Source organism: Panthera leo, chromosome E1 (genome assembly GCF_018350215.1).
Source record: "Panthera leo isolate Ple1 chromosome E1, P.leo_Ple1_pat1.1, whole genome shotgun sequence".
Taxonomy (NCBI): domain Eukaryota; kingdom Metazoa; phylum Chordata; class Mammalia; order Carnivora; family Felidae; genus Panthera; species Panthera leo.
In genome coordinates this window covers 3,609,768-3,637,271 of record NC_056692.1, presented here as the reverse complement: position 1 = coordinate 3,637,271, position 27,504 = coordinate 3,609,768, and the positions used below count along the sequence as shown (strand labels likewise).

The window sequence follows — 27,504 nt, the reverse complement described above, 5'->3', positions numbered from 1 at the left end:
TACTCAGCCAAATGCACCTGAGCTGTGTTTGTGCTGCTGTGTCGATCAAAAGCCCATTCATTTTCATTGCTGCATAGTATTCCACGGTGTGGATTGCAGGGGTTTACGGGAGACCTATAATTTTGTAAGAAACTGTCAAACTGTTTTGCAGAGTGGCTGTGCCATTTTGAGTTCCCACCAGTGGTATATGAGTTCCAGTCATTACACAGCCTCGCCAATGCTTGGAATTGTATTTCTTATTTTCGATGTTCTAACAGGTATGTGGTGGTGTCTCAAGGTTTTACTCTGTATCTCCTTAATGACTATGAGGGTTCCCGTATTTAATTACCATCTGTGCATCTCTGTTAAGTACCTGTTCAAGTATTTTGCCCATTTCTAACTGAATGGTCTGTTTTCTTACTGTTGCGTTTTGAGAGTTCTTTACATATTGTGAATCTCGTCCTTTGTCGGATCTGTGATTCGCAAACATTTCCTCTCATCTGTGGCACAAGGAACATTTTAAAAGCTAAGCCAGACATATCACTCAAGTCTCTCCTCTCCTGACTGCTCCACCTCGTGGCTTCCACTGCTCTTGGAATGGGGCCCACCTCCCGTCCACGCTCCCAGGAGCTGGCCCTGCCCTCTGCCTTGGCTCACTTTCTTTCCACCCTGTGTATTTCCTCCATGTGACTCACCACAATCTATAATAATCCGCTACTTACTTTTTCTCATTTGCTTTCCATCAACCTCCCTCCAGAAAGTGAGCTCCAAGGGAATGTGTCTGCCTCAGTCACCTCTGTAACCACCCTGGCTTCTGCATGTAGCAGGTGTTCAGTAAATACTTGCTCAATCAGTGCACAAACTGGGGCCAAATCCCGGCCCCAGCGGGGGGCAGCAGGAAAGATAATCCCCTCACATCCTAGATCATTAGCAACCACAGTGTGGAACACCCCCCACTCCTAAATTTTCCATGCTCATGAGGGAGCGAGGATAATTTACATCCACAAAGTGCATCTCAGCTGTCTGCGTCCACCTCCTCCCTAGCTGTGTTTTCCTTTCTCCCAGCAGTTGCTAACAAGGCACAAAAGAATAAATGTTTCAAGTCGCACTACCTCGCCTTTCCCCTGCCACCTTCGGATCAAGGTGCAGACAGCAGGAAGCGAAAGGGGAGCACAGCCCTCTAATCCCAAGCTGGGTTATTTGACCCTCCGTGATCTAGTTAACCATAGCCTTCCTGCACCTGATTTACAGCCGAGGCAGAAGGCACGGGTCCTACAGATGGTTCCCAGAGAGAGGCTGAGGGGTGTGTGTGTGTGTGTGTGTGTGTGTGCACACAGGCTCAGGGCAGGTGGCCAGGGGCTGGACAGCAGAGTGGGGAGGCGCCGGAGGGCCTGGGTCCTGTGCAGTGGGGTAGTGGGGGCCAGCTGGGGCCTGGCATCCCCCTCCCAGCCCCAGGCCAGTCAGGAGCCCCCAAGAGGCTGCCAGGCCTTCCTTAGTAGCCCTGAGATGTACTTGGGCACACACGCGGCCCGTCTCCACCTCTCCGCAAGCAGCTGTCCGGCACCCATCTCTGCCGTTCAATTCATTTGTCATTTTTGCTCCCAAGGCGTGTCAATCCTTGATGGAGAGTGTGCAACGGCATTGGGGCAAACCCCCGGGGCCCTGCCCAAGTCCTGTGGGAATCGGCCTCCGAGTCCACACCCGGGCCGAGCCCTTCCAGTGAGAGGGGCCGTTCCACTCACTGAACACACTAAGGCAACCTGAGGTTCTCTGCTCTGTGTGCGTGCTGGCGGGGGCAGGGACCCCTAGTTATTCATCTTAACCCCCCCTACCCCGTCGCCTAATGGCTAACAGGTACGGAGCACAGGCCTCGTGCCGGGACCTCCTCTACATCATCTGGTTTCCTCGACATCCCCAAGCAAAATGCTCTCCATCAACTGGGGAAGCTCAGATATGAACGTTTGAGCTTTTCTGCTCAAGAGCAGGGCCTCTGGGGACTCCCCAGGAATGTCCAGGATGGGTGGGCTTCAGAGAGGAGGTGGCTGACAACCGGGGTGCCAGGGAATGAGACACAGAGTAGAGCCTGGAAGGCCCCGCAGGGCACTGTGTGGGCCGGTCCCGGAAGCCACGACTCTCTTTACTTGTAAAGACCCTGGGACCCAACCACCTGCACCCGATTTCCTGGCTCCACCAGCTTTTCCAAGTTCCCGGGCCGCAAACTTCACTGACACAGGACACTGTCCCATTGTTGTGGGGTGGCGGGGGGGAAACCCGTAAAATTTTGAACATTTAAAAAGAGCACGCGGGATGTAGAATGTGGAAGTTGGCTGGGACTCAGAGATCATAAATCTGGACGCGATTTCACAGAGAAGGATACTGAGGTCTAGTAGGGAGGTCACATGACTTGCCTGCCGCTGCAGGCTTTGAACCCGGAGCCAAAGCCAGAGATCGGGATTTCTGACCTCCACGTTCCCCAGGGAACAGGGAGAAGATGCGCCCACAGCGGCCACAGTCGGAGCTGGCTCTTCCATGGGGGATTTTCTCTCTCTCCATGGGTGCTGGGCCATAATAGCACCCTGATAGCACCCACCCCCTCGTGCGGTGGTCTCTGTCCTCTAAGCTGGGAGCTGCTGTGGCCGCCAAGTGCCTTCCTGCCTGAGACAACCATCCTTTCCCCTGCGGTCCCGGCATAACAGACAGGAAAAGGAAAGGTCACAAGGGACCCACAGAAAGAAAGGGCGCTCCCAAGGCTATTAGGCTTTTGTAGGCTGCATGGACACCGCCTTAGAGTCAGGAAGGAGTATGGGGTCCCAGGCTCCTAGCTGTGCTGTGACTAAACCCTCAAATGATCCAATCTCACACGCGCGTGCGCACACACACAATCTAGCTGTGATAACCAGCTGATCCAATGCCTTCCTCCGGACACAAGCACCATAGGACGCACCAGCTAAGCTCCCAACCTTGCCCGGCAAAATTTAATTTTTTCTTTTTCTTTAAATTTTAAACACAACCCCCTCCCACCCAGTTTTCATCAAGAGAGCCATAAAAAAAACACTTGAATTCACTGATAAATCTCTCCTCTCAAAAGAATAAATCCTGGGGATCCCTGTGAGCGCCTCCTTTCTCAACGCCAGCACAGCCCCCCAACTCCCCCACCTTACTCCTATCCCCCAGCGCTCAGGTCTCATCTGACTCGTTAAATTAACCAGAATCCCCCCAGGGCGGGGTGGGTAGGACTCAGGCGTCAGTATTTTCAAATCTCCAGGTGATTCCAAATTGCAACCAAAGGTGAGAACAAGTTAGAGAGAAATCTACTGAGGGTGCCCTGGAGTGATGGTCGAGAACCGAGGGTAGGAAAGACAAGGGGAGCCGCGCTCATGGTCAGGGAGCCAGAGGGGGTGGGTCGGGGAGCCCACTTCCTCCCCAGGTTCTCGCAGAGCTGAGGGAAGAAACAGGGGGTTGGGGGTGGGGGGCAGCGGCGAGGACCAGCGCGCGCTGCCCCGTGACGGCCCGCATATTCCAAGGACCCGGACACCTTCTTGGTGACCTGCACCGGCCCACGCTGACCGCGGCTTTGAAGGGGGCAGCGCATCCAGCGAAAGAAACCCTGCTGCTCAGCGACGTGGGACTCAAGCCCTTTTGTGCGGGGGCGCTAGATGCACCGGTTAATTTCTTAATTCTCTTCGCGACTCGGTTCGCGGGAGACTCCCGGAACGTCTTTATCCGTCACAGATGGTTCGGGAAGATGATAAATTAATATCGTTTAAATGGAGACACGGCTGGAATGGTTAAAAGGCGGCGTCTTCTCTGCCGGCCCCAAAGAGAAAAGAGCCCCCAAGTCCATAAAGAAGACAAACGATAAACAAAACCGCCTATCTTTTGACAGATTCCAGGATGAGAGTATCTTTCACAAACCATTCTGCGGAGAAAAGGGAGAAATTCATCTCATCTGACTTTGTATAGGACAACAGCCCACGCCATAATGAGGCCTTCCCAGTGCTGTGAAATTGCACTGAATAGCCGAGAGTGCAGCCGCCTGTTCCCTGGGCATGTTTATTACAGCCCTTTGTATGCACCAGCCCGGCCAGCCAGCCCCGGGCTTGGTTCTAAACCAGGGGAGGGGAGAAAGAACCCAACGAATTTGTTGCTATGTAACTTCCCAAATGGGACGACTGCATAATAACGTTTGGAATCTAATGCCCTTGCTCCAAGCTGTTCTTGTCTGGGTCCAGCCCTGCTCCAACCGATCAAGGTCAGAGCCAGCCAATCATCAGCAGTGCCTGGGTGGCCTCAGCCCCCTGCCTGGGGCTCCTCCCAGGCCCTGGGAAGTCAGGGGTAAAGAGGGCCCCAGTGGCCATTCCCAAGCACCCTCAGGTCAACTGTTGATTGGAGTCAAGAGCCTCTGTCAGTTGTCCCAGTGCCCCCCACCCCCACCCCAGTGCAACGCTTCCAAAACAGAGTGAAAAAGCACAGAACGTGAGGCCACGACGGGGCTCCCCAAGGTGAGCCCCGGGAGGCCGGGGCCTGGCCAGGCTGCACATCTCCAGGACTTGGGAGACTTCAGCAGCCTCTGAGAGCAACCCATCACAGAGCAAAATGCTGGGACCATTTCCTTAAACCGTCCCGCCCTGCAAAGACAAGACGGTGGACAGACTCCGTGGGGTGGGAGTTGGGGAGGGACAGAGAGACTCCTGTCTGAACACCTCAAGGGTACAGTCCCCTGCCAGCGTCTGACCTCCTGCAGCCGGTTCCCCCCAAGAGCTCAGGGTCTCAGTCTGGTGGGAAACGTCCCAAGGGGGAACAGAGGATTCAAAGATTCAGCCCCTCCGTGGAGGGGGAAGGGGAAAGATCAGGAACTTCCGAGAGACGCCTTTTCTCACCGATGAAAAGGCGGGACCTTTCAGGTCACATTCCTCTTGTTCACCAATCAGGGAAGGGATCTTCTTCGCAGCTGTCTTTCCTCCCCAGTCAGGAGGCAGGATCCCTGAAGCCTTGTCTTCTCCTGCAAGTCAGGAGACCCCTTGTCCCACCTCTGCCTGCCTGTCACGTTTCCCTGGCAGGATCCGCAGGCGTCCTTCTGGGCAGAATAGGTTCTTACATTTGTCCTCTTCCTTGGGCTCTTCTCCCAGGGTCCCACCAAACCTGGAGGCAGCTGCTGTCCAAGGCTCAGAGGGAAGACAGAGCCACCAAGGCCAGCCACAGTGCTCGAAATAACGAGACAGGACCACCGGGTGTCTCCACGCCACTTAACCGGAGTGGCAGGGCCCCAGAGGATAATCTGCAGGTTCCCAGGACCCTGTGGCTTCCAGACATCTCACCCTGAGCCACGAGAGGCCACACGTGGCTCTTGCACCTTCCACATCAAGCGAGCAGAGGGAGAGGAGGCAAATGGTAAGATGACGGAGGCCCCCGCTCCCAACTGCCTCTGCGGGGGACACAACTTTCCTTCACGAAAGGCAGAAAGAAACTGGCATCACAGTACATAACCACTGCCCTTCAACGCAGAGCTGAGACCTTCTCCACAATGGGCACGGGGCTGTCCACCTGAGTGCCTCCCGGTGATTAAAATTTCCCCCAAGGAATCTATGTCTACCAGTTGTTTCCAAGACTTTGGCTTTGATTTCTGTAAACAAAAGACAATAAGCAAAGAGGCTGGATACCTTCCAACTATGGTCTCAAAACCCAAAGCCCTCTCTCCCTGGTCATGCCTTCCCGCCATGGTAGACGTTTCTGGGGTCCTTCTCCCAGGCCACCTCAGCTGCTACTCAAAGTCTCCTAGGGGAGCCTCACCTTGATTGGCTGTTTTGGGGAGGCGGAAATAGCCCAGCTGCCTTTAGGCGTAAACTTCTCTTGACTACCACTAGAGGCAGCCTTGAGCCCACAGATCTGGAAGGACAGCTTGCTGGTGTCTTGGGAGCCACAGGATTCATCCGTGTTCCTGGGGAACCGAAGGGATTTCTCCTGGAGGAGACAGACCGGGAGGCTGTTTTGTTTTGGAGAAAAGTAATTCTCCACAAGCAGGGCCGGCCTCATGGGCCCAGGGCTCACAAGGGCACGTGCTTGGTTAAGGATCTGCTGCTGCTGCTGCTGCTGCCATTTTTTAAATTCTTAGCAATTCCAGAACAAGAAGCCCCGTGGTTTCATTTCGCACTGAGGCCCACAACTCGGGTGATCGGTCCTGCACACAAGTGCCCAACATCTGGCAGACTTCCTGATAAGACGCTCTGGCTTCATCCAAAGGCTAAGCCGTGGCCACTGAGGGGTTTCTCGACCGCAGCTCATCATCTTGAGCCTGACAAGGCTGGGGTCTTGCCCGTGTGGGAGTCTACGCAGGTCCGCGTCAGGACCCCGTCCACGCTGGATGGTGGCCACGAGCCCTCAAGCATAAAGATCTTCTTGGGAAGCCCTGCTCACGGCAAGCTCTGGCCCTAGACCCCAAGTTTTGGGCCCGGACAGCTCAGTTTCCTGGAATTCCCAAAAGCAAACGTGGAGTCGGGGGGTGGAGCGGGGAGGGGGCCACGTCTCCCCACCCCCTATGTCACTAAGTTCCCTGGCATGTCATCAGCTCCTCTGAGTCATCTGTCCATTGCTTTTCTGCGAGGGGAGAAAAACACCTCGCAGAAAGTTAAAACATTCGAGCTCGCCTCCGTGACCGAAAATAGTCTCCGGTCTCCCTTTAACTTCGTGTCCTGAGAAGCAAAGCTATTTGCAGGTGGATTAAATGTTCCTTCGGAGACCCTGCCCCTGAAGCGGGCCGACCTCACCGCGACGGTGACCGTGTGTGTCTGGGCGAGGGCCGGGGGGCCGGGGGGCCGGGGGGAAGGGGGGCGCGCACACATCCAAAGGAATAGGTCCGCGTGGCTTCGGTAAAAGAGGGCCCTTTGTGCCGCCGCCGGTAAGCCTGGCGAACTTGACCCCAGGCCTGTGGTATGCGGCGCACCTGTGCAGCCGGAGGAGCAGCCGGGCGGGGGCGGGGCCGGCACCCTCACCGGGGTCCCACCTCCTTTCTTCTCCTGGGAGCCACTTCTCCATCGCCCCTTTGTTCTGGCTTCCACCTCCGAAGGCCGGGGGCCCGTGTGCGCATGCGTCAGTGCGCGTACGTGTGCGTGCGCGCGCGTGTGCGCATGCGTGCAGATGACCCGCTCTCTTTCCAGGCAGGTCCGTACCCGGGACCAGGAAACGGAAAAGCAGAGGGAGGGGACTGTGTTCGCGAGGCCCCGGGGCCCTGCCTACCTTTGCAGGCCTTCCGGTGGGTGACGGGCTTGCCCATGTCGCGGTAGTAGCCCTCCTTGCAGTAGTGGCAGTGGCGGCCGGCGGTGTTGTGGCGACAGTTGAGGCAGACGCCTCCGCTCTTGCGCCCCGACAGCTTGTACAGCTCGGTGTTGAAGCGGCAGCGCCGGGCGTGCAGGTTACAGTTACAGGCTGCGGGGAGGCAGGGAGAGGCGTCAGGGCAGGGGCGCGGGAGAGACTGTCCCCAACATCCCCCCACTCCATTGCTGAACCGCAGGGGAGACTGTCCCCAGAATCCCCCCCACTCTAATGCTGGACCATGGGAGAGACTGTCCCCAACATCTCCCGCTCCATTGCTGGGCTGCGGGAGAGACTGTCCCCAGCTTCCCCGGCCAGACCGCAGTCCTTCCGTGGGAGCTTCTCCTTGGCTCCCCTCTTTGCATCCAAAATTGGATCCAGAAGCACCCCCCGGCCACCCAGCAGTACCTGAACCACGGCCGTGGCTCCTGCTTCCTTCTCAAACGGAGTCTGTTCATTTCTACCCAGCAACCTGCAATCCCCAACCCTCCCATCACACATACACACCCCTCAAAGCTGGGAGGTGGAGCTGGCATCCGCCTCATCTCACGCCCCGATCCTGCCTGTTGGAGGGGGGGGGGGGAGGGCGAATGATGCCCCTCTGTCCATTTGTATGCAGAAGCGCTAACCCTACACCCGAGAACAGGTCTGTGTTTGGGGATGTGGCCTTTCCAGAGGTGATGACATCAAAATGAGGCCCCGAGGGTGGGCCGTCAGCGAATGCAACGGAGTCCTGATAGGGAGAGGCAGTTTGGACCCACCGGGTGCACATGCACAGGAGAGAGGCCCCAGGAGAAACCAACCCTCTGGACACCTTGACCTTGGACTTGGAGTCTCCGGAACCCTGAGACATGCATGTCTGTTGGTTAAGCGCCCAGCCTGAGGTTTTCTGTTAGAGCAGCCAGAGCGGACCCCTGCGTTCCTTCCAGGGCTTTCGGCTCTGACCAGGCACACTGCCCACCCCCTTGAGCTCCAGCCACCAGGCTGTCCTCTGTCTTGGGCTGCTCTGAGTGCACTGAGGGCTGGGGGGGCCGCTACACTGTCATCCTTCCTGCCTTCCCCTCGGGAAGCTTCGCACGGCCCTGGGCACCCTCTTATCTGCTTTTCCTCCTGCCCAGCCAGTCCCCTGCTTCCCTCTGCCTGCTCCCTGCACACCCCTCAGGACTCAGCACCCTCTCCCCTCTGCTCAGATGTCACTGCCTCCTACTCCTGGCTCCCAAATGCGCATTCCAGCATCCCATGTGGGGCCTCCACTTGGGCCCAGAGGCACCTCCCCCAAACCCATCCCTTCCTCACCACCCCATCCACCGCCCAAGCTGGGCCCTCCAGGCTGCCTCAACACCACGCGCAATTCAGCGGCTCTGAGCTGCAATCTAAGGATGTCCACTGCCAACTGAAAATCTCTCAATGGCCCTGCCGATGTTCCTCTGGGTAAAATCTAAATCAGATGTCACAGCCCTCGGAGCTCCGAATAAGCCGGTCCTGCTTCTCTCCCCACTGTAGCTCTGCTCACCCGCTCTCATTCTTATGTTTCAGCTGTCCCAAATCTTTTTCAGTTTCTAGAGCATTCCATGCACGAGGACCCCTTGCCTGCCCCCTCCGTGACCCTCTTCTCCCCGGGCTCCGCCTCATCTGTCTGCATCCTTCTTATCCTCCAAGCCTTGGCTTCAACGTCTGTCCCTGGCCCATCTTCCCCCCACCCCAACCCCCTGGCATCCAGTGTGGCCCCCTCAGACCACCCCATGACGCCCATGACCTGCTTCTGTAGGCTGGTACCTCCAGGATACTCCAGCTTACGTCTTGCCCACTCTTGCTTCAATACACTTTGCCTGCTTTTGTGCTAAGCATGTTTCAAATCGCATTTTACATAACGTCTAAAGAAATGCGTGGGGCCAGACACTTGATAAACAAAAGCAAAAAAAGAGGAAAAAAATGCACTCAGATTTCCAGCGACCGCTGTTAATGCAGGGGTCTCTCCTTGCAGGCTTGAATTAACCTTTGCTCAGCTGTGGAGCTATTTTATTCTTTCCCATGGACATGGACCATACTGTACATTTCACTTCGTGGCCTATTTTCTCACAATGATGGCCACCATTTAATGCCAGATACAGTTCATCGTGATTTTGAAAGGTTGTCTAATCCTCTCCTGCACGCATATATGTCATTGGCTCCCTGGAATCCCCAATAGGAGCATTTAGAGGCGGGTTTGGTTGTATATTTGTGCCCTGCCCTGATGGCTGCTGTGCAGTGAATTTCTCAAGACAGCACAACCGGGTTAACTTTCGAATCTACATGTTTTTAACTCAGGATCCAAATTGCCCTGAAGAAAGGCTGTCCTAGCTTCCACTCCCTTCCAGCAGGATATGAGAGCTACTATTTCGCCACACCCTTGAAAAAAAAAAATAACAACACGCATTTAGTATCAGAATTCTTTTTTTTTTTAACGTTCGCCAGTTTGTCTGGAAAACACACACACACATGATTTTAATTTGCATGTCTTTGATTCCCAGTAAGGTTGGACATTTCGCCATGTGTTTGTTTTTCTATTTATATTTCTTTTGTGTGTGTGTGTGTGTGTGTGTGTGTGTGTGTGTGTGTGTGTATGTACATTGCCTGTTCATGCCATTTGCCCAGTTTTCAAATAAGGTGGGGTTGTTTTTTTTTCTTACCACGTCCAGTGCTCTTACATACGATTGATTAAAAACTATGTGTCTTTTCTACCACACAAGTGGCACAAATTTGTACCAGCTTCTTATTCATTTATTACTTTTGTGATTTAAAAAAATTTTGCCTCTTTAATTTGGTCTCTCTGACAGTACACGTTTCTTTAAATGTTCTTGCTAAAGACACGCCCATTAGTCACTCAACTGACAAGAAGAGAAGGATGGGGCTCAAGGGGAGGCATTGTAGGGGCCACAAGGGGGAAAGCCTCAGTTTATGCCTGAGTGTGGAAGCAATCAGAAGGCAAATGAGGCCAGAGAATGATTCCTGAGAGTCTTACCAAGGGTCCCTCAGCCCCTTCAGTGTCTGGGACTGAGCTCAGCCTCACCTGCCCACCAACACAAGGGACCATTGTGCATGTGTATGCATGTCCACTGTCCCTTTGGACTCAGCCAGATGAGGGTGCTGAGGGCTACTCAGAGGGGTTAAGTGACCTACCATTTATTGCACCAAGGCAATAAATGGGGGCCCAGGACCAGAACCTGGGTCTTCTGGCTCTTGGCCCAGCACCTCAGAGGAAAGGACCCACATCACTGGAAGGAACAGCAGGGACTATAGTACAGAATCTGGAGCTTTCCTACTGGCACAGAAGTCAAAGGACCTGGCACCCCTGCCCAGGGACAGGGATCTGGGAAGAGCACCCAGGTCTGGCTTCCTCAAGGCCCTCTCATACTGGGAAAAGCCCCACCAGCAGTATCTTCTGGTCCTTCTTGGAGGCAGATGCTAATCCTGTGTCTTCCTCCATAAAGACAGTGCTAGCTGTCCCCCACTTCCCCAGTGGGGTTGCCTGAACCTCTGAGCCCCTCCAGGGAGCTCAGCAACCCCCCTTCCCCACCCCAAGGGGAGCCCCAGGTGGTATCCGTCTTCCATATGCACCTTACACCAACAAAAGGTTCTTCCCAAACAACCGGTCACACAAAAGAAAACTCAGAGGCCGACATCAAAAGGCAGGGCTCCCCTCCCTCCCACCTCTTGGAGCTGTCAGGGGACATCAAGTGGCAATTGCCCATGCTCAGGCTTCTACAAAGTATTTTACGGCTTGTTTTCTTTTCTCTGTGTTTTATTTTCTCTACACAAATGGAAAAATGCATCAGGCAGAGCGGCCCCCATCTGGGTCCCTCAGCTCCACACAGAGATGTCACCCCACTCCCAGCCAGGCCCTCAGAAAGACACCTTAATCCCTCAGGCCTTCCTGTTTATCTCCTGCCTCTCTTGGAGGCAAAAATATTGGGTATTAGTTTCATTATCAGATTTCAAGGCTTCAAGGGAAGGAAAGGGTAGCTTTGTGAGAACAGAGAGGTCAGCCTGGGGGAGAAGGGGGCAGGGGGGCAGCACAACCTCTGACGAACCTCGGTGAGCCAGGGCCAGGAGCCCTGCAAGGCACTGCATCCTATCCAGGGGTCCCCCAGCCACCCAGAGAGAGCTGGTCTGGTCTAGACCCCAAGTCCCATGCCCTCCTTCAGCTGTCATGTGGGGATCCCCAAGGACACATCACGTGTGGCTGCATTTCAGACCCAGGGGCGTAACACAAAGCAGGAGGTAGGAGCAGGAGTTCACCCCCCCTCCATCTCCGCCTCCTGAAACCTGATGGGGAAAGGGGCCCAAGAGATGGTCCCATCAAAATATCCTCTAAATCCTATTTTAACATATGCCTGTCACCACCATTCCTTAAGCTTTTCCAAACCTGTCCCACCAAGATGGGTTGTCTGATCCCTCATCAACCCCCAGGCCCATTCAGTTCAACACACATTTGAGTGCTCCAACTACATGCCAGGCCCTATGCCATTGGCCATGAGGGAGGCAGGGATGGATGATGCCTCCTCAACTATCCAGGGCTCCCTATCTGACAGAAGGAGGGGACAGACGAGGGCTCTCGGCAACAAGCTCTCAGATAAAGCGGGACAAATGCTCTGAGTGTGCTGGTTCCTAGAGGACAAGGCAAGTGTTTGCCCTTACATTCTCTAGCCCAGAGCAGATCTCGACATGTTTTCATTGTATAGACAAGAGCGAGCCAAAGTGGGCAAGTCAGAAGGAAGACAGATAATAAATAGCTGAGTGGGTGGTGGATGGATGGATGGATGGATGGATGGATGGATGGATGGATGGTTGGTTGGCTGACTGCATGGATGGATGGATGGATGGATGGATGGATGGATGGATGGATGAGTGAGTGGGTGGATGGATGGATGGATGGACGGATGGATGGCTGAGTGAGTGGGTGGATGGATGGATGGATGGCTGAGTGAGTGGATGGATGAGTGAGTGGGTGGATGGATGGATGGATGGATGGGTGGATGGACGGATGGATGGCTGAGTGAGTGGATGGATGGATGGATGGATGGCTGAGTGGGTGGGTGGATGGATGGATGGATGGATGGACGGATGGATGGCTGAGTGAGTGGATGGATGGATGGATGGCTGAGTGAGTGGGTGGATGGATGGATGGACGGATGGATGGCTGAGTGAGTGGATGGATGGCTGGATGGCTGAGTGAGTGGGTGGATGGATGGATGGATGGATGGATGGATGGATGGATGGATGAGTGAGTGGGTGGACAGATGAGTGGATGGATGGATGGATGGATGGATGGATGGATGGATGGATGGATCAGTGAGTGGGTGGATGGATGGATGGATGGATGGATGGCCGAGTGGGTGGATGGATGGATGGATGGATGGATGGATGGATGGATGGATGAGTCAGTGGGTGGGTGGATGGATGGATGGATGGATGGATGGATGGATGGACACATGGCTGGATGGATGGATGGATGGATGGATGGATGGATGGATGGATGAGTCAGTGGGTGGATGGATGGATGGATGGATGGACGGACAGACAGATGGATGGACAGATGGACAGATGGATGAGTGGATGGATGGGTGAGCTGGGTGGACTGGTGCATGAGTGGATAGATCAATAGGTGGGTGGGTGAATGGATGAATGGAGAGAAGGGTGGATAAGTGGATGGATGCATGCATGAATGGGCAGACAGGTATGTACGTGGATGGGTGCATGGGTGGATGGATGAATGGGTGCATGGGTAGATAGACAGGACAGATGGAGAACTGTGTGTTCTGCCTGGGCCACATTCTGACAAGACATGGCTTTGTGACATTTGTGACATTTCCTTTATTGTTGCTTTGAGCTACTTAAAACTTGTCTTGCTGCTTTAACTCACCAATTTATCTCCCATCTGCTCAAGTAAGACTCCAGCGCTTTAAGGAGAAAAACCCACATTTAGAATGCCCTCGATTCCTCCCAGAACCCCCAAGGAGGACCTTACAACAGAGACTGAATCTGCATCTACTGGTTTGATGAGTTTACCAAACATGGGTAAACTCTCCCAGAAGACCTTGATAAACTTAACTTCCAGTCCCCCACCTGGGTTCTCCCAGGCCCAGAAAGGATCCTGAAGACACTGTTAAGCTGTATCCTGGCCCTGTGTCTCAGGGACTCTGGACCTGGGTCCCCCAAACTTCACACGGCTCAGGGGCTCTCTCAATGGAACAGCGAGGCCATTTGACAATGGGCCCCCTCAGAGCTCTGGGCTGGAGCCAGGGGCCCTCCTGTGCCCTCCCAGGACTCTGGATCCCTCTTAATTCTTCGCTCCCTTCCAGGGCAGTTCTCTTAAGAAGGAGACCCCATGTTGTTTCTCTAGCACAATAGAAATCTTAGATTTACATATCCGCAGCTACACTTTCCAAAATAACTGGCCTACGTATGCACTGTCCACAGGCTGGGGGCTTTGTACGCAAGAAAACGCTCCCCAGCCCTTGGTTACCCGCACCCCCGGGTAAGCTCAGCCCTCGGATCTACCATGATCATCAACAAATTTCTACACATCCAGGCCAACAGGGGCAGTGTGGGGCATGAGAGGCACCTGCAGGCTGGAGGCGGGTGCTGCTTTCCTCACCAGCTCCTTCGCCAATGTTGTCTGTGACTACTGGGTAGGGACCACGGGACTCAGCAGGTGCAGAGCTGATTGAATGCCGGGGATACGACAGCAAACAGGACAGAGTCCTGCCCTCAGCATGCTTCTGCCTCCAAGGAGAAGAACGATTGGCTGTCTAGCAACTGCACAGGAGATCAGGAATGTCCAACTGTCCCAAGTGCCGTCAGGACTGACACTCACGCAGGGCATTCTGCTCGGTGGACAGCGCAGGCCCTGAGAACTGGGACACAGACGCCAGGTTCCCACCAGCCAGAGCTGCCCCAACTGCGCCGGGCACAGGGGCCACCTGGGCACCTGTTCAAATGCAGATTCAGCTTCAGGAGGTCTGGGGCCGGCCTGGGAGTTTGCATTCCTGACAGGCTCCCAGGTGCTGCTGCCGCGGGTCCGCAGCCCCGTCGCAGGCTAGTGCACGGGCAACGAAAGCGAAAGAAACGGGTTGGAATGTGAGCCGCTCCCTGGAGAGAGAGCTCAAAGGGAGATAAGGGGTAGAGTTTACAGCCGAGAATCCTCTGAGGCAGCAGGCAAAGTTTCAAAAGAAACTACTCTGTAAGCGATTGGTTCAGAACGATGCAAATATTTGAATTATTTTTAAGAGTTTGAGGCAGCTTGTATTTCCTTTTATCTGTTACTTCGCTACTCTATGTGGTATCCTATTTATTTAGAAACGGTCTGACCCTTGTTTATAAATCTTACGCTTTCCGCCCCCACGTGGCCTGTTGTCTGAGCCCAGATGTCAGCTCCCCGCAGAAGGCGACCAGGCCGAGCAGCGGCTGCTCCCCGCACCTGGCTCCCGCCAGCACCTGGGGACACCCTGAGCTGGGTTTCCCCACGGGCTCCTTCCTGGAGCGGGGCCGAGAGACGCAGGCCTGGGGCCCGGACACTCTCATGCCTAGTAGTGAGCTGGGCATAAGTGAGAGACGACCATGCATTTAGATGCATTGACAACATGATCACAGCCCAGACCGCAGGGTTCACTTAATACTCATGGTAAGTGCGGTAGCTTGTGGATTTATTTATTCAGTCCACAGATCCTGCCTGAGCCCCTACGGCGTCCCAGGCGTGAGGCAAGGTGCTGGGGATATAACAGTGAGCCGGACACCTTACTCCAAGGTCTGCCCCTATCTCCCAAACAGAGGGCTTCAAGCTCATCATCAGAGGCGTCAACCAGCCGGATTCTGCGAGCGGTGACCGGCTGGGGTGGGCCAGACAGACTGAGGAATCGCCCAGACACTAGAAGCAAGAGCAGTCTGCTTCCAGGCAGGGTCGTAGGGTTTGCGATCATCTGAGGGTGCCGTGTATCGATGTTAATTGAAGGGCCGTCGGAAAGCATCGCCTAGACACGGACCAGGAGAACTGGCAAATTCGCTTGTCTGAAAGAAGCGAGTGAAGGGTCCACGTCGGACGTGACAGAGCCCAGGGGAGGTGAGGATTGTTCTGTGGGATCCCCTGGGTTCCAGAGAGCACATGTGGGAGGACTGAGCACCACCCCAAGTCGTGGGATGGGGCCACACTGGCGTCCCCGACAGGACCCGCCTCTGCAGGACTGCTGGTTCGTTTCTTCATTCAACAAACACCGACGGAGCCCCCTGGACGACACGTCAGCCTCTGAGTCGGGAAGGACTGCTGCTGTGGGGTTGACACCTGTGCACGTCCCACTCTCAAGACTACGCCCCCCTCCTCCTCTCGAGTTCTGATTGGCAATTCAAGTAGCCACTAACTCCCCCTCCAAGACCCCAACGTGCAACGGTTCTCAAACGTGGGTGCATAGAATCACGGAAACTGCCTGCCAAGACCCAGAGGGCTGAGCCCCAGCCCTGGAAGTTTCTGATTCGCTAGGTTAAGGCTGTAGGCGGGGCGAGACGGTCCGCACCGGTAACCGGTTCCCAGGGGATAGAACTCCGCCCACTCAAGGACCACACTTTGAGAACCACTGGTGCAGATGATGCAGAGGTGAAAAAAGCTGTGTGAAGACAAAGTCCTTGGCACTAACGTGCGGGCGTAATTATTATTTATTTTTAAGTTTATTTATTTATTTTAAGAGAGGGAGAGAGAGCAAGCCGGGGAGGGACAGAGAAAGAGAGAGGGAGAGAGAGAGAGAGAGAGAGAGAGAGAGAGAGAGAGAGAGAGAGGAGAGAGAGAATCCCAAGCAGGCTCTGTGCTGTCAGAGTGGAGCCCGGTGCGGGGCTCGAACTCACAAACCGTGAGATCGCGACCTGAGCTGAAGCCGAGAGTCGGAGGCTGAACCGACTGAGCCACCCGAGCACCAGTCGACAGAGTATCACAAGGCAGCAAGGGCCAGAGGAAAGGCCGCCGGAGGGGATTTGGGAGACCTGGACCCCGGGGGCTGGTGCCGGCTCTGAGGCTCACCCAGGTGGCCACCCCTAGAAAGCCCGCTTGGCTTGGTATCTAGCCACGGGATACCAAAGCTCCTGGGAGGTAAGGGGCAAATTTTCGTGGGGAGGGTACGTGGGAGTTCAGGAGGGGTCTGCTCCAGGTGTGAACAAGCCTGGGGGCTGGGACTTGAGGGGACAAGAGGCGGGGCTGTGGGAAGGGCAGAATAGACCAGCCCCAGCTGACAGGCAAATCGCAGGTGGGCATGGCCCGGGGTGAGGGGGGGGGAGTGGAGGGGGTATCCTGCAGCTTCCACGTGCTTGTCCAGCGTTGGGGGGGGTGGCCAACAGGACAGTGCCCACCTGGGTCTTCCAGAAGGGCCAGGCATGGCAAGGATACTCACCAGGTTATCGACTGGAAGCCATTCTAAGGAAAAGAAAAGGAATCCACTTTGGGGCATGTGGGGGTCGGTAGGGGGTGGCTTGGTGGTTAGAAGCAGAGAATTGGCCGGTGGGTTCAGGAGCCCCAGCCCCCAAAGCCACGTTCTCACAAGGAGGAGCCCGGACCCCTCCCCAAGTCTCTCTGCCGTGCCCCGCCCCCCTCGGTGGACATAAGGCCTGGGGAGCCACAACAGTATCCTTCTTTAAAAAAAAAAAAAAAAAAAAAGTTCCAACTTGAAAACCGAAACTCTGACCCCCGGACCTGTGCTTTCTCTCTGATATCAGAAACAGAATCTACAAGAAATGGACCAAGGTGGTCGGAAAAATGAACCATAAAAACCCACCGGGAAACCCGGTCCCCGGTGTCAGTCAAGGAGGCTGGGAGCTGGCTTTAGATGGTTCCTGATAAAGTCCCGGGAGATAAGTGGCCTGTGTTTGTCGAGGGCTTAGAGAGCTTTAGCGGAGTCTGCACACAAAGGGGTCCTCTGTCAACAGTCCCTCAGACCACTAATAGGGCTGAACAAACACTGAGGGTAACAAACTTTTCACACCTGTGGGGCTTGGGAAAGGCCGGCCCCTTTGTAGGGGTGTCAGACAAAGGAGTGGCTGGCTGGGAGCTGTCCCCACACCCAGCCAGACCCTCTCTGGCTGCTGCCGGAGAAGGAAGGTGTGGGGCGGGGGGGGGGGGGACAGATCTGAGGTCTGCGGGGGCTTGCCTCCTTTCTCTAGCAGCACCGTGAACTTCAGCTGGGCAGAGGGGGCGTCCCCGATATCAGGCTGATGGCGAACTGGGGCTGGGGTCAAGGGTACCGAGGTCAGCGGCCCTGCCCTCCCCCTGTGCACAGCCGTGGCCCTGCTGGGGCGGCCGGCCCCCCTCCTCAGTGGACCGTGCAGGGCCACCCCCGAATCGGCTTGACCTCGCCGTCACTTTTTCCACTGACTTTTTTTTTTTTCTTCTTCTTCTTCTCTGTAAACATCTTAGCGTTTTCTTCCCTCTGCCCTTTTTTGGCTGCTCTCTGCCTCCCCTAAGGCTTTGAAACGATAGCTCCTTTCTCGCGGCTGCTAAGGAACAACTCAGGGCTCCCACCGCACAAACACCCTCCTCGTCGCAGGGCGGGGAGGCCCCTCTCCGTGGAGGAAATGCCAAGGAGGCTTTGGTGAGCCGGGAGCAGTCATCAATTCTTTGCAGCCTATTCCTCAGATCCTCCCTGTGGGCCTTTCCAGAGCCCCGCCCCAGGCAGCTGGGCAGAGGGGACCCTGCCCTGTCACCTCTCCCCGCCTCCCCCTCAGCCCCGGGACTCCAGTCCCCATCCGCCCCAACTCCAACGGCCCTCCTCCCCAAATCCCCCTTGAAGCTCCTCTCACCTTGTCACCTCCCTGTTCCGGAAACTTCCAGGGGGAGGGGGCAGCCCACTAACTACAAGATGCAAACTCTCTTGCCCACAAGGGTACTTGGTTGCCAAGCAGAGGTCCAGAGTCCAGGGGTCTTACTTCTTCCTTCCAACAGGACCCCGTATGAACACAGCTCTGCCCCCCCCCCCCGACCCCAGCCTCACGCCAGATCTATCTGCCGAGCACGGCAAGACGATATTGTCCCCCCAAGGGCAAAAACAGGATCTTGGAGCTGGTGCGGGGCTTTCAGCTCTTCCCAGTTTCACCCTCTTGTGGAAGACGAGAGGAGACAAATGCGGCCCCAGGGCAGGCAGAGAGACTTCGCCAAGGACCTGGAACTAGTTAGGGGCGCTCCTGATTCAGGGCCCTTTCCGGACCCCCAGCACGCGAGAATGGCATGGCCGGGGGCAGGACAGGGCTTGGTACACACCCCCGTGGCTGCCGGAAGGCATTCCTGAAGCCCCAGAAGTTTCGAAGTAGAAGAGGTTGTCCGAAGAGAGCCTCCTCCCCCCACGGCTTTGGTCCCCACGAAACCCTCCTTGCCCCGTGTGGCTCGGCCACGCTGCCCAGACGCCTGTCTGGCAGCCCTGGGGCTTCTTTCCAAACCCTCCTCCCCAGAGGTGAGGCCCATGCTCCCCGGGCTTTCTTAAACGGACACAGGAAGGCGGATTTGCCAGCCGCTCCGGCCAAGCCTGGCCCCTGGCTCCCTGGAGTCATTTCCCATCTGTAATGGGTCCCATCACCGGATCTGGCACATGCCGGGCTGGAGACGCGAGGCCGGACTCCAGCGGCCACGGGAGAGGCCGGCGGCGAGGGGGGACTTAATGACTTGCAGCGGATTCCGCCCTCCTTGACACCCCCCTTGACACCGAGAAGGGAAAACATGCAATTCCCGGGACACCTTTCCCTTCCCGCCACCGCCGACCCACGGGCGGTACCCCTCGTCCGCTGGACCTGTTACTTATGTCAACTCCGCGGTTAACTCGGACTCAGGCGGGCGGCTGCAGAGACCGGCCGAACCTGGGGCCCAAACTGCTCCGGGGATCCGACCCGGTACACAGGACCTTGTGAGCCCCAGGGTCGGGACACACAGTTCCCTGCCCTTGGGACGGCCACAGCCCGAAACCGGGCTCCCGGCGGGTCACTCCAGGTCAACCTGCCTTTCCATTTTCCTAATTCGCTCTACGACAGGATGCCCAGTAAAACTGGAACGTCAACGAATACTTTGCAGTGAAAAGAAAAGAATGCCCGGAGAATCGCACAGCTATCCTATCTCCGACACCTTCCAGATCCCCATCAGACGTGTGCTTTGCCTAAAATGTGTGATTTTACATAACAGCTTTTTTTTTTTTTTTTTTTTTTAAATCAAAGGCAGCTGTAATCTTGTCGGCATCCACAAGTCCCGCAAAAGGGGAGGATGGCCGGGGGCGGGAGGGTCCCTGAATCCCGCGGGAGCCTCGTGGAATCACACCGCCGTTCAGGGAGAAACGGGAGGGGGAAGGCAATTTGATCGGAATGGCCCCCACTCTCCAGGCAGAAAAGGCCATTTTCATCAGGACATGCTTCGCAGTGGAATGGACCAACAACTCTGTGCCTCTCCTCTGAATCTAGTTATTTTCATCACACCAGCAGGCCTCCTTCGTTTAGATATCAGGAAAGCGTTTCTGAGAGCACAGTTAAAGGCTTTAATTACACGTCACGTCACTGAAGAATGTAGGGGGCCGAGCGCAGGACAGAGGGAGTGACAAGGAACGGCAGATTCCAGGAGACCAAGAGTGAGATGGGCCACCCCCTGGAGAGAGAGTGATCTTGCTGCTTCTGGAAGCATTCAAGCGGGGGGACACAGTACAGGAGAGTCTAGTTCCAAGGAGGAGGCAGAAGGAGACTGGTGAAGTCCCTGCCACCTCAGCCTTAGAGAAGACACCGTTCTGCCTCTGGGCTGGGAGATCCTTCCCGGTTTGATCTCATACGCGCACAGGTAGAAGGGGTGTCTTGAGACATCTTCCAGTCTGGAAATGACCCTGAGCCCTTGGGGCCAGGGACCGTGCATGTCTGAAGGAGACGGCAGAAGTATCGATCTACCTGCGGACAAGCGAGGGGGATTAATCTGCAGGAAATGAACCCAATGGTCCCTCTGCAACGACGTTCTAGTTATCTGGGGGAAATGGCCTGGGGACTACGGTCACCTGCTCCTCGTGGACAGATGATCACTCTGTAGCCCAAGCATTTGCTGGATGTTGGCCTTTAGAATCTGCGCAGGGGGGCGCCTGGGCGGATCGGTCGGTTAAGCGTCCGACTTCGGCTCAGGTCATGATCTCACGGTCCATGGGTTCGAGCCCCGCGTCGGGCTCTGTGCTGACCGCTCAGAGCCTGGAGCCTGTTTCAGATTCTGTGTCTCCCTCTCTCTGTGACCCTCCCCCGTTCATGCTCTGTCTCTCTCTGTCTCAAAAATAAATAAACGTTAAAAAAAATTTTTTTTTTTTTTAAAAATCTGCGCAGGGACAGCGGGACAGTGGGGGCTTAGTTAAAAACAAACGAACAAACAAACAAAACACCAGCCACTCTTTCAGAGTTTCAAAGGCTTTAGGGCAGACCAGTCCTCCGTGGAAATGTCCCAGGACCGCTACATGCGGCTGGCATGTCCTCGATGGGTGGTGCTGGGAAGTGTGGGGCATTTTGCACAGATCCCGCGGACATAGGACAATAAGCCACACCAGGGTTTTGCTGGTTGTATCAGGGCGAAACTCCCAGGCAGGAACCACAAACAAGGGACCGGCCCTGGGGGGAATGAGGAGGGTCCCTTAACGAACAACCCCTCCAGCCTCCTCGTCCAAACTGTTTTCAGGGCCAACGTGGCCGAACGCCTCCCTCCCTAACAACCAGAGAGAGCAGGGTTCCCCCAGCCCCAAAGCCGGCCGGTGACCGCAGGAACAGCTCTCCGTCCCCTTCCTCTCCGCAGAGAGGGAACGCCAGCACAGACACATTCGCTCTCTCACACGCCCCGCGCTGGACGACTTTCCTCGCGTCTCCCCAGAGGAAGCCATAAAATAAAAGTGCCGAAGGACCAAGGAGGCTTAATTTCATCTGCCTTGTCCACCGAACAGCCTCACAAACAGCCCATCTTCCAGGCCGGGACGTCGAGGCCCCGCGCGGGGTCCACGAGGCCTCCGCTGGGCTCCAGCTGGGAATTTGGCACCTTCCCCCCCTCTCGGCTGCAAACGGTGGGGCTGAGCCCTTCCCCCTGGACCTCTGCTGGCTTTGAAACCAGAAGAGAACTCTTTCAGGCACAAGCTGAGCTGGACGGGGGCTGGCTTATAACAACAGTGCCCCTCAGGTAACGTCTTTGGAAGTGTTTTTTTCTTGCCCTAAAATTAGGGGGTTTGGGAACCAGACAGGTTCCTTGTACAAGGGGCCAGGGGCAGGGAGGGGGAGACCCGCATGTGAACGCCCCGCATTTCTTGGCCCTGGTGCTCTGGCTGCTTTGGATTTTGACTAATTCCCTGGGCGCCCTCGGTAATTCCACAGTAATGTGGCTTTAATTGTCCCCAAAGCGGGCCATTCTTTCTTTATTGTGCAGTAAATTTCCCTCCAGAGTTCGGATTTCATGCGCCTGCCCCAGCTCCTAGGCCGGGAGCCCGGGCCAGCCTCAGGGGGAGGCACCGCCGTCCTCACGGCCGCCCGGGGCCCTTCTCCCCCATCCTTGGCCCTCACTGGGACCCGAGATGGCCGTGCGGCTGTCGGACCCCCGGGGGTGGGGGGAGTACGCGGTGGGCAGGAGGCAGGGACACTGGTCTGTGGTTCTGTCTGGAAAACCAATTAACTTCACAAATTCAAACAAGCTGCAATCCCGGGATTCATTAGGCCGCAGTCGGGGGCGAGGGACCAGGTTCCACCGTCTGCCTCCTCAGCAATCGCCACCGAGGCAGGAGGGGAGGTCCTGAGACCGGGTTTAGGGGCCTGTCGGCATCTTCCACCTGTGTGCCCGGGGACCCGTCACCTGACCCCCCTGCCTGTAAAGGGGCAGTAATCCTGAGCACTCCCTTATCCGATGAGATAAGGCTCGTAAAACACAGCGAAGAAGGTGAACCTCGAGCTGGATGCCCTTGAATCCTGCCCTTCCCACCAGCACGGTGTACTTGACCTTGGGTGCATTTTGGTTACCTCTCTGTGCCTCAGTTCCCTTATCTGGAAATGAGGACAATGACGGTGTCCACCTGTTAGCAGCAGCTGAGCTCTGATGGTCATTCTGACCATACTGTTGCAGGTGCGACGGGGACACAAGCCTAAGAGGTGGGCCACGCCCGGCCAGCTTTGTGCCCAGGGCTTCAAGGGCTTCTCTCTTTCCTTTCCAGGACGATGCGGAAGGAAGAAAATCCCCGAGCGGCCACACCGATGCTCCCCGGTTTCCCCCACTGAGACGGATGTTATCGCGCCCACCAGGCCTCTGTGGCAGGTGCGTAAGAGAACTGGGGTCTACATATGGCAGGGCTCATGGGACTCCCAGAGGTGATCCCACGCACCCCTCCCGTCTCCGCTGAGGAGACCCCCCCCCCCCCGCCCCCTACCGGGTCTCCAGGCCATCTACTTCCCCGGCAGATGGTCAGGCCCGGCCACCCGCTTGGGCCACACCAGCATCCGCGTGAACAAGTCAATCAGGGCCTGTGAAGGGGCCCCTTCATGGTCATGACCTCCTCCTCTCTCCTCTACTCCGGCCCACACCGGCCCACACAGCCGGCCCTTCTAGGAAACTCACACCACAGGGAAGAGGGACTCCCCATAAATCCGAGGCCACCGGCCTCCCCAGACAGCCACTCCTCTCCCCTCACCACTCAGCTGTCCCTTCCCAGGCAGGCCTGCCCTGGCCACACTCCTGAAAACCACACGCTCACTGGTGGCCCTCCCACGCCCCCGCTCTGCCCGTAGCACACGTCGCCTAGCACACGCACGGCACACGTGGATTTCTGCCTGTCGCATCATCTTAACAGCAGTCGTAGGCCTCACACATCCGCTGATTTATTTACTGGGCTTCCCCTGTCCCAAATGGAAGCTCCGTGAGGTCAGGAAGGTATTCTCGTGTCTCTTTTGTTCATGGCCATACCTCCAGGGTCAAGGACACAGGGCCTGGTACACAGTAGGTCCCCAATAATACCTGCCGGGTCAAGAATGCATGAATGGGGCACCCGGGTGGCTCGGTCGGTTGGGTGTCCAACTCTTGGTTTCGGCTCAGGTCACGATTTCATGGTTTGTGAGTTTGAGCCCCACGCTGGGTTCTGTGCTGACAGCTTGAAGCCTGCTTGGGATTCTCTCTCTCCCTCTCTCTCTCTGCTCCTGCCCTGCTCTCTCTCTCTCTCTAACTAAATAATGAATGAATGAATGAATGAATGAATGAAGGGGTCCTCAAGACCTGTCTCCCTCTCCCTCTCCCTGGAATGACCCCTCACTTCAAGCTCTCCACCCTCGTTAAACCTCCGGCCACTCCCTCCTCGTCCCCACCCACCCCTGTCATCTTAGCCTCACCTCCTACTGCTCAGAGGAGACAAGAACGCCTCCATCCTGCGGCTCCCACGTTGAAGCCACCTTCTCAGGGGCCGCCCCTTCCTCCCCTGCAAAGCCCGTATCCCCGCTACGGGCCTCACCCCTGTGCCTCCTCAAAAAGCACAGCATCACCTCTCCCCTCCTTCAGACACCTGGCCTCTCCCTTTTGTCCCCCTCGTACCGGCAGGACCCCCAGCTTACTCCCCTCTGTATGAGCCCTCCGTGCAGCCCACAGCTCCCGGTAGCTGCCCTCTGTCCCGGCCTCCCCATCTCGGCTCCCCGGCTGCCTCACCTCCAGCTCACCTCCACCCACCCCGCTCTGCCTGCCCCGTCCCACAGTCCCAGCAGGACACCATGCTAAGGCCACCTCGATGCTGCGGACCCCACCGATGGCCACCACTGCTCCTGTGGAGCCCGTCCATGGCTCTTCTGCAAGCCCTGCTTCCTCCAAAGCGGCACCCCACCTGGCTCTCCTCCCCTGCCCTGTGTCCCCTCCTACTTGCTCTAATCAAAGCCGGGTCTCTTCCAGAAGCTGTGCTCCTCTCCTCCCACTCCACTGCCCTCCCTGAGCATCTCACCTGAATCAATTATCATCCTGTATCTCCAGAAATCCTCTCTGGGCCTCTGACGTGTGTGTCCCACCGCCCGGCCCCCGACTCCAGTCTCCCAGGGACCCAAGTCCAGCCGTCCTCCAGGACACCTGCCAGCACATGCAGGCTGGACACAGAGGGGTCACACCCCTGCTTCCTGACCCCGACACCTGTTCCATCACCAAGTCCCAAGTCCCATTTACTCTTGAATTCTCAAATCTCCCCCAAATCCCTTCGTTCCCTTCCTTGGTCCGAGTCAACCCTCCACTGACCTGGGATCTGAGCCCCACCGTGCCGGGGCGGGGGGGTGGGGGGGCTGGGGGGCTTCCGGTAGCAAGGGTTGGACAGACACCGTCCCGTCCAAAGCCAGCTCCCGGGCTTGCTCACCTCCAAAATTCCATTTGCAATCTGTGGACCTTGGCACATGCCTCGTTTAGCATTTTGTTTGTTCACCTCTTTTTAAATTTTTTTTAACGTTTATTTATTTTTAAGAGAGAGACAGAGTGCAAGCGGGGGAGGGGCAGAGAGAGACAGGGAGACACAGAATCTGAAGCAGGCTCCAGGCTCCGAGCTGTCGGCACAGAGCCCGACGCAGGGCTCGAACCCATGAACCGCGAGATCACGACCTGAGCTGAAGTCGGACGCTTAACCGACTGAGCCACCCAGGCGCCCCTGTTTGTTCATCTTTAAATTACTTCATGCCGTACTTTGTTTCTGTGGCTTTCAGAGACAGGGTATCCGTTCGCCACACAGCCGGGAGCAGGGGTGCGGACACACGGCCGGGAGCGGGGGGAACCAGTACTGCTCAGCCCCGCTCTTCGTCACTGTCCCCACGATGACCTCTCCTTTCCTGGTGACCCACGGCACACACAGCCCCCGGAATCTGCCAGACAGATTCTCCCAGACTGCCCGCTAACTGGTATTCAGCATGACGTTTTCAGATCTCCAGGGTGGTCAGTGCCTAACAAGCTGAAGGTAACCACCCGTTAGCAAGCAGGTCACGAGATGGGGGTAATGGGTTCTGGGACAGCGCTAAAAATAAAGAAGTGAATGGGAGGTATCGGGGTGGGCCACACATAGCAAGGGTTCATTCAGCTTGGATGGAGGGATGGACGGACAGATGGATGATGATGGATACACAGACAGACGTACTAGGTCAGGGTTCATAACGGTAAATATATTTCTACTGTGTGTCTGGTCCAAAAATTTAACTTAAGTTCCACCGAACGTGGTTATGGTTAGTTCTTGAGGGCCAAGGACATGTTTTCTTTCTTTTCTATTCCCTCACCGGGCAGAGAGGCGTGCTGGGCACCCAGAAGGCTCTCTTGGCCAAACACTGGGAGACAGGGGGTCAGGTGAGTGTCCGGGATAGTGAGGGCGAGCCCGGAGGGGTAGCCTGGGCCACCTCTCTTGGAACTGAGGTCCGTGAGGTACCAGCGAGCTCTCCACGCGGCTCCCCCTGCAACAGCCTCACGGTCGACCCTGAAGCCAGGCTTTGGGGGGAACTGGTTTCCCTCAGCGTGCTGCCACGGGGAGACTGATACATGTGGGTGGCAGGCACCAGGGCCTGAGACGCCCGGGCTGCCCACTGGGGCCTCCCCCTGCCTTCATCTTGCCCACTCCCTGCCCACGTGGGGTCCTGCCCCACACTCCCTCCTCAGCACCCATGCCACTGCTGGATCTCAAGTGTCTCCTCCCCCAGGCGCTTAGCCTGTTGCAAACATGCCCTGGGTCCGCAGAGCCCGAGGGTCGTACCTAGACTCCTCAGCTTGGGACGTAGGCTCCCCACGACCTCTCCGATCACCATTGCTCGTGTCACCCCACGTCCCGCCACTGCCCCGCCCACTTAGTCACTCCCCCTCGCCCCTGGCAGCCACAGACTTGGCCCGAACACCTGTCCCAACCTTCTCCGCCACACTCAATCAAGCAACAGCACGCAGCAGGAGGCTGGCCTGGGGCTCCCAGACACAAGCGACCTGGGGCTCATCTGGTGGGAGTTCAGCCCCAGAGGACTCCTGGCCAACCTTCAACACCCTCTTTTTTTTTTTTTTTTTTAACGTTTACTTATTTTTGAGAGACAGAGCATGAGTGGGGGAGGGGCAGAGAGAGAGAGAGAGAGACGCAGAATCCGAAGCAGGCTCCAGGCCCTGAGCCATCAGCACAGAGCCCGATGCGGGGCTCAAACTCACAAACTGCGAGATCATGACCTGAGCCAAAGTCGTATGCTTAACCGCCCCTTCAAGGCCCTCTTAAAGTCTCCATCTCCAGCACTTGGGTCCCTGGTCTCGTCTCCGTCCCCCTCCCCCTCCCTCACCCCCGTTCCCCCAGAGCTCTGACAGCCGGTCCGCCCTGGCCTGGTACCTAACACAGCCGCCTTGTCTTGTGCGCACTGCCCCCCACAAGCTCTTATCTCCTGGTGTCTTTCACTTCTTCGTGTCCCCAGGGCGGCACCCCGCCTGGCCGTCAGGATGCCGGTGCACTCATTCAATAAGTCGGTGCGGACTGATTGACTGATGGCAAGGCGATGCCAGAACCCAGGTGGAAGCCGGGGTCCGTCGGGCCTCTGTCTCCCGCCTTTGGTGACAACGTGAGGAGAGAAGGGGAGACACCGAGGTCACGGACGGGCAGGTCTGGGTCCGACACAGAGCCCCCACAGGGCACGGAGGGTCCCGGAGGCCTCGTGGTCTCGTCTTCCTCCCACGGCCGCTCCTGCTCTCGAAGGAGCTTCTGCAGAGGACAGAGCCCAAGAAAGTCGCAGATGCACGTGCCGGGGCCAGACTGAGGCCCCGCCACTCGTCTCCGCGGCCCTGTTACGAGGTCCATTTGAGCTTCCTAGGCCTGGGGCAGTATCTCACCACGAAAATTTATGCAAATGAAATAATGAGCAATTTGGGGAAAGGAATGAAGTGCTGAGCAGGGTCCAAACCACCCCAGACACCCGCCTGCAGGGGTTTTCAAGTTGAGCAATCATTTTAAAGTTGACTGAAAGTCACTCGCTGGGAAAAAACACACCAGGGCCTGCAAACCAGCAGGCCCTGTGGCTTTGGGAGGCTGCTGGCCTCACCGGGGGCAGCAGGGGAGGCCGGGCTGGGGAGGGGACGTTGCTCACTGTTCCCTGCGGCTGGACCAGACGGGCTTCGGGGGGGGCCCTCCTGGGCAAAGCCTCTGGCCGGGGCACCCCGAAACACCCACCTCGTTCCCGGAATCAGACACGGACGGGGAAAGCTCCCGGTGCAGCCAGGAACGCCCCAAA

The 27,504-nt window shown here is 56.5% G+C and overlaps 1 protein-coding gene across 1 annotated transcript in view; it reads right to left on the bottom strand.

Annotated features, from left to right (window-relative positions):
* Positions 1-27,504, bottom strand: part of NTN1 (netrin 1) — a 169,987-nt gene that overhangs the window by 56,713 nt on the left and 85,770 nt on the right. Inside the window, exon 2 of the mRNA XM_042915378.1 lies at positions 7,213-7,401. Coding sequence (XP_042771312.1) covers positions 7,213-7,401 — 189 coding nt within the window. The remainder of the gene's footprint in view (positions 1-7,212; positions 7,402-27,504) is intronic.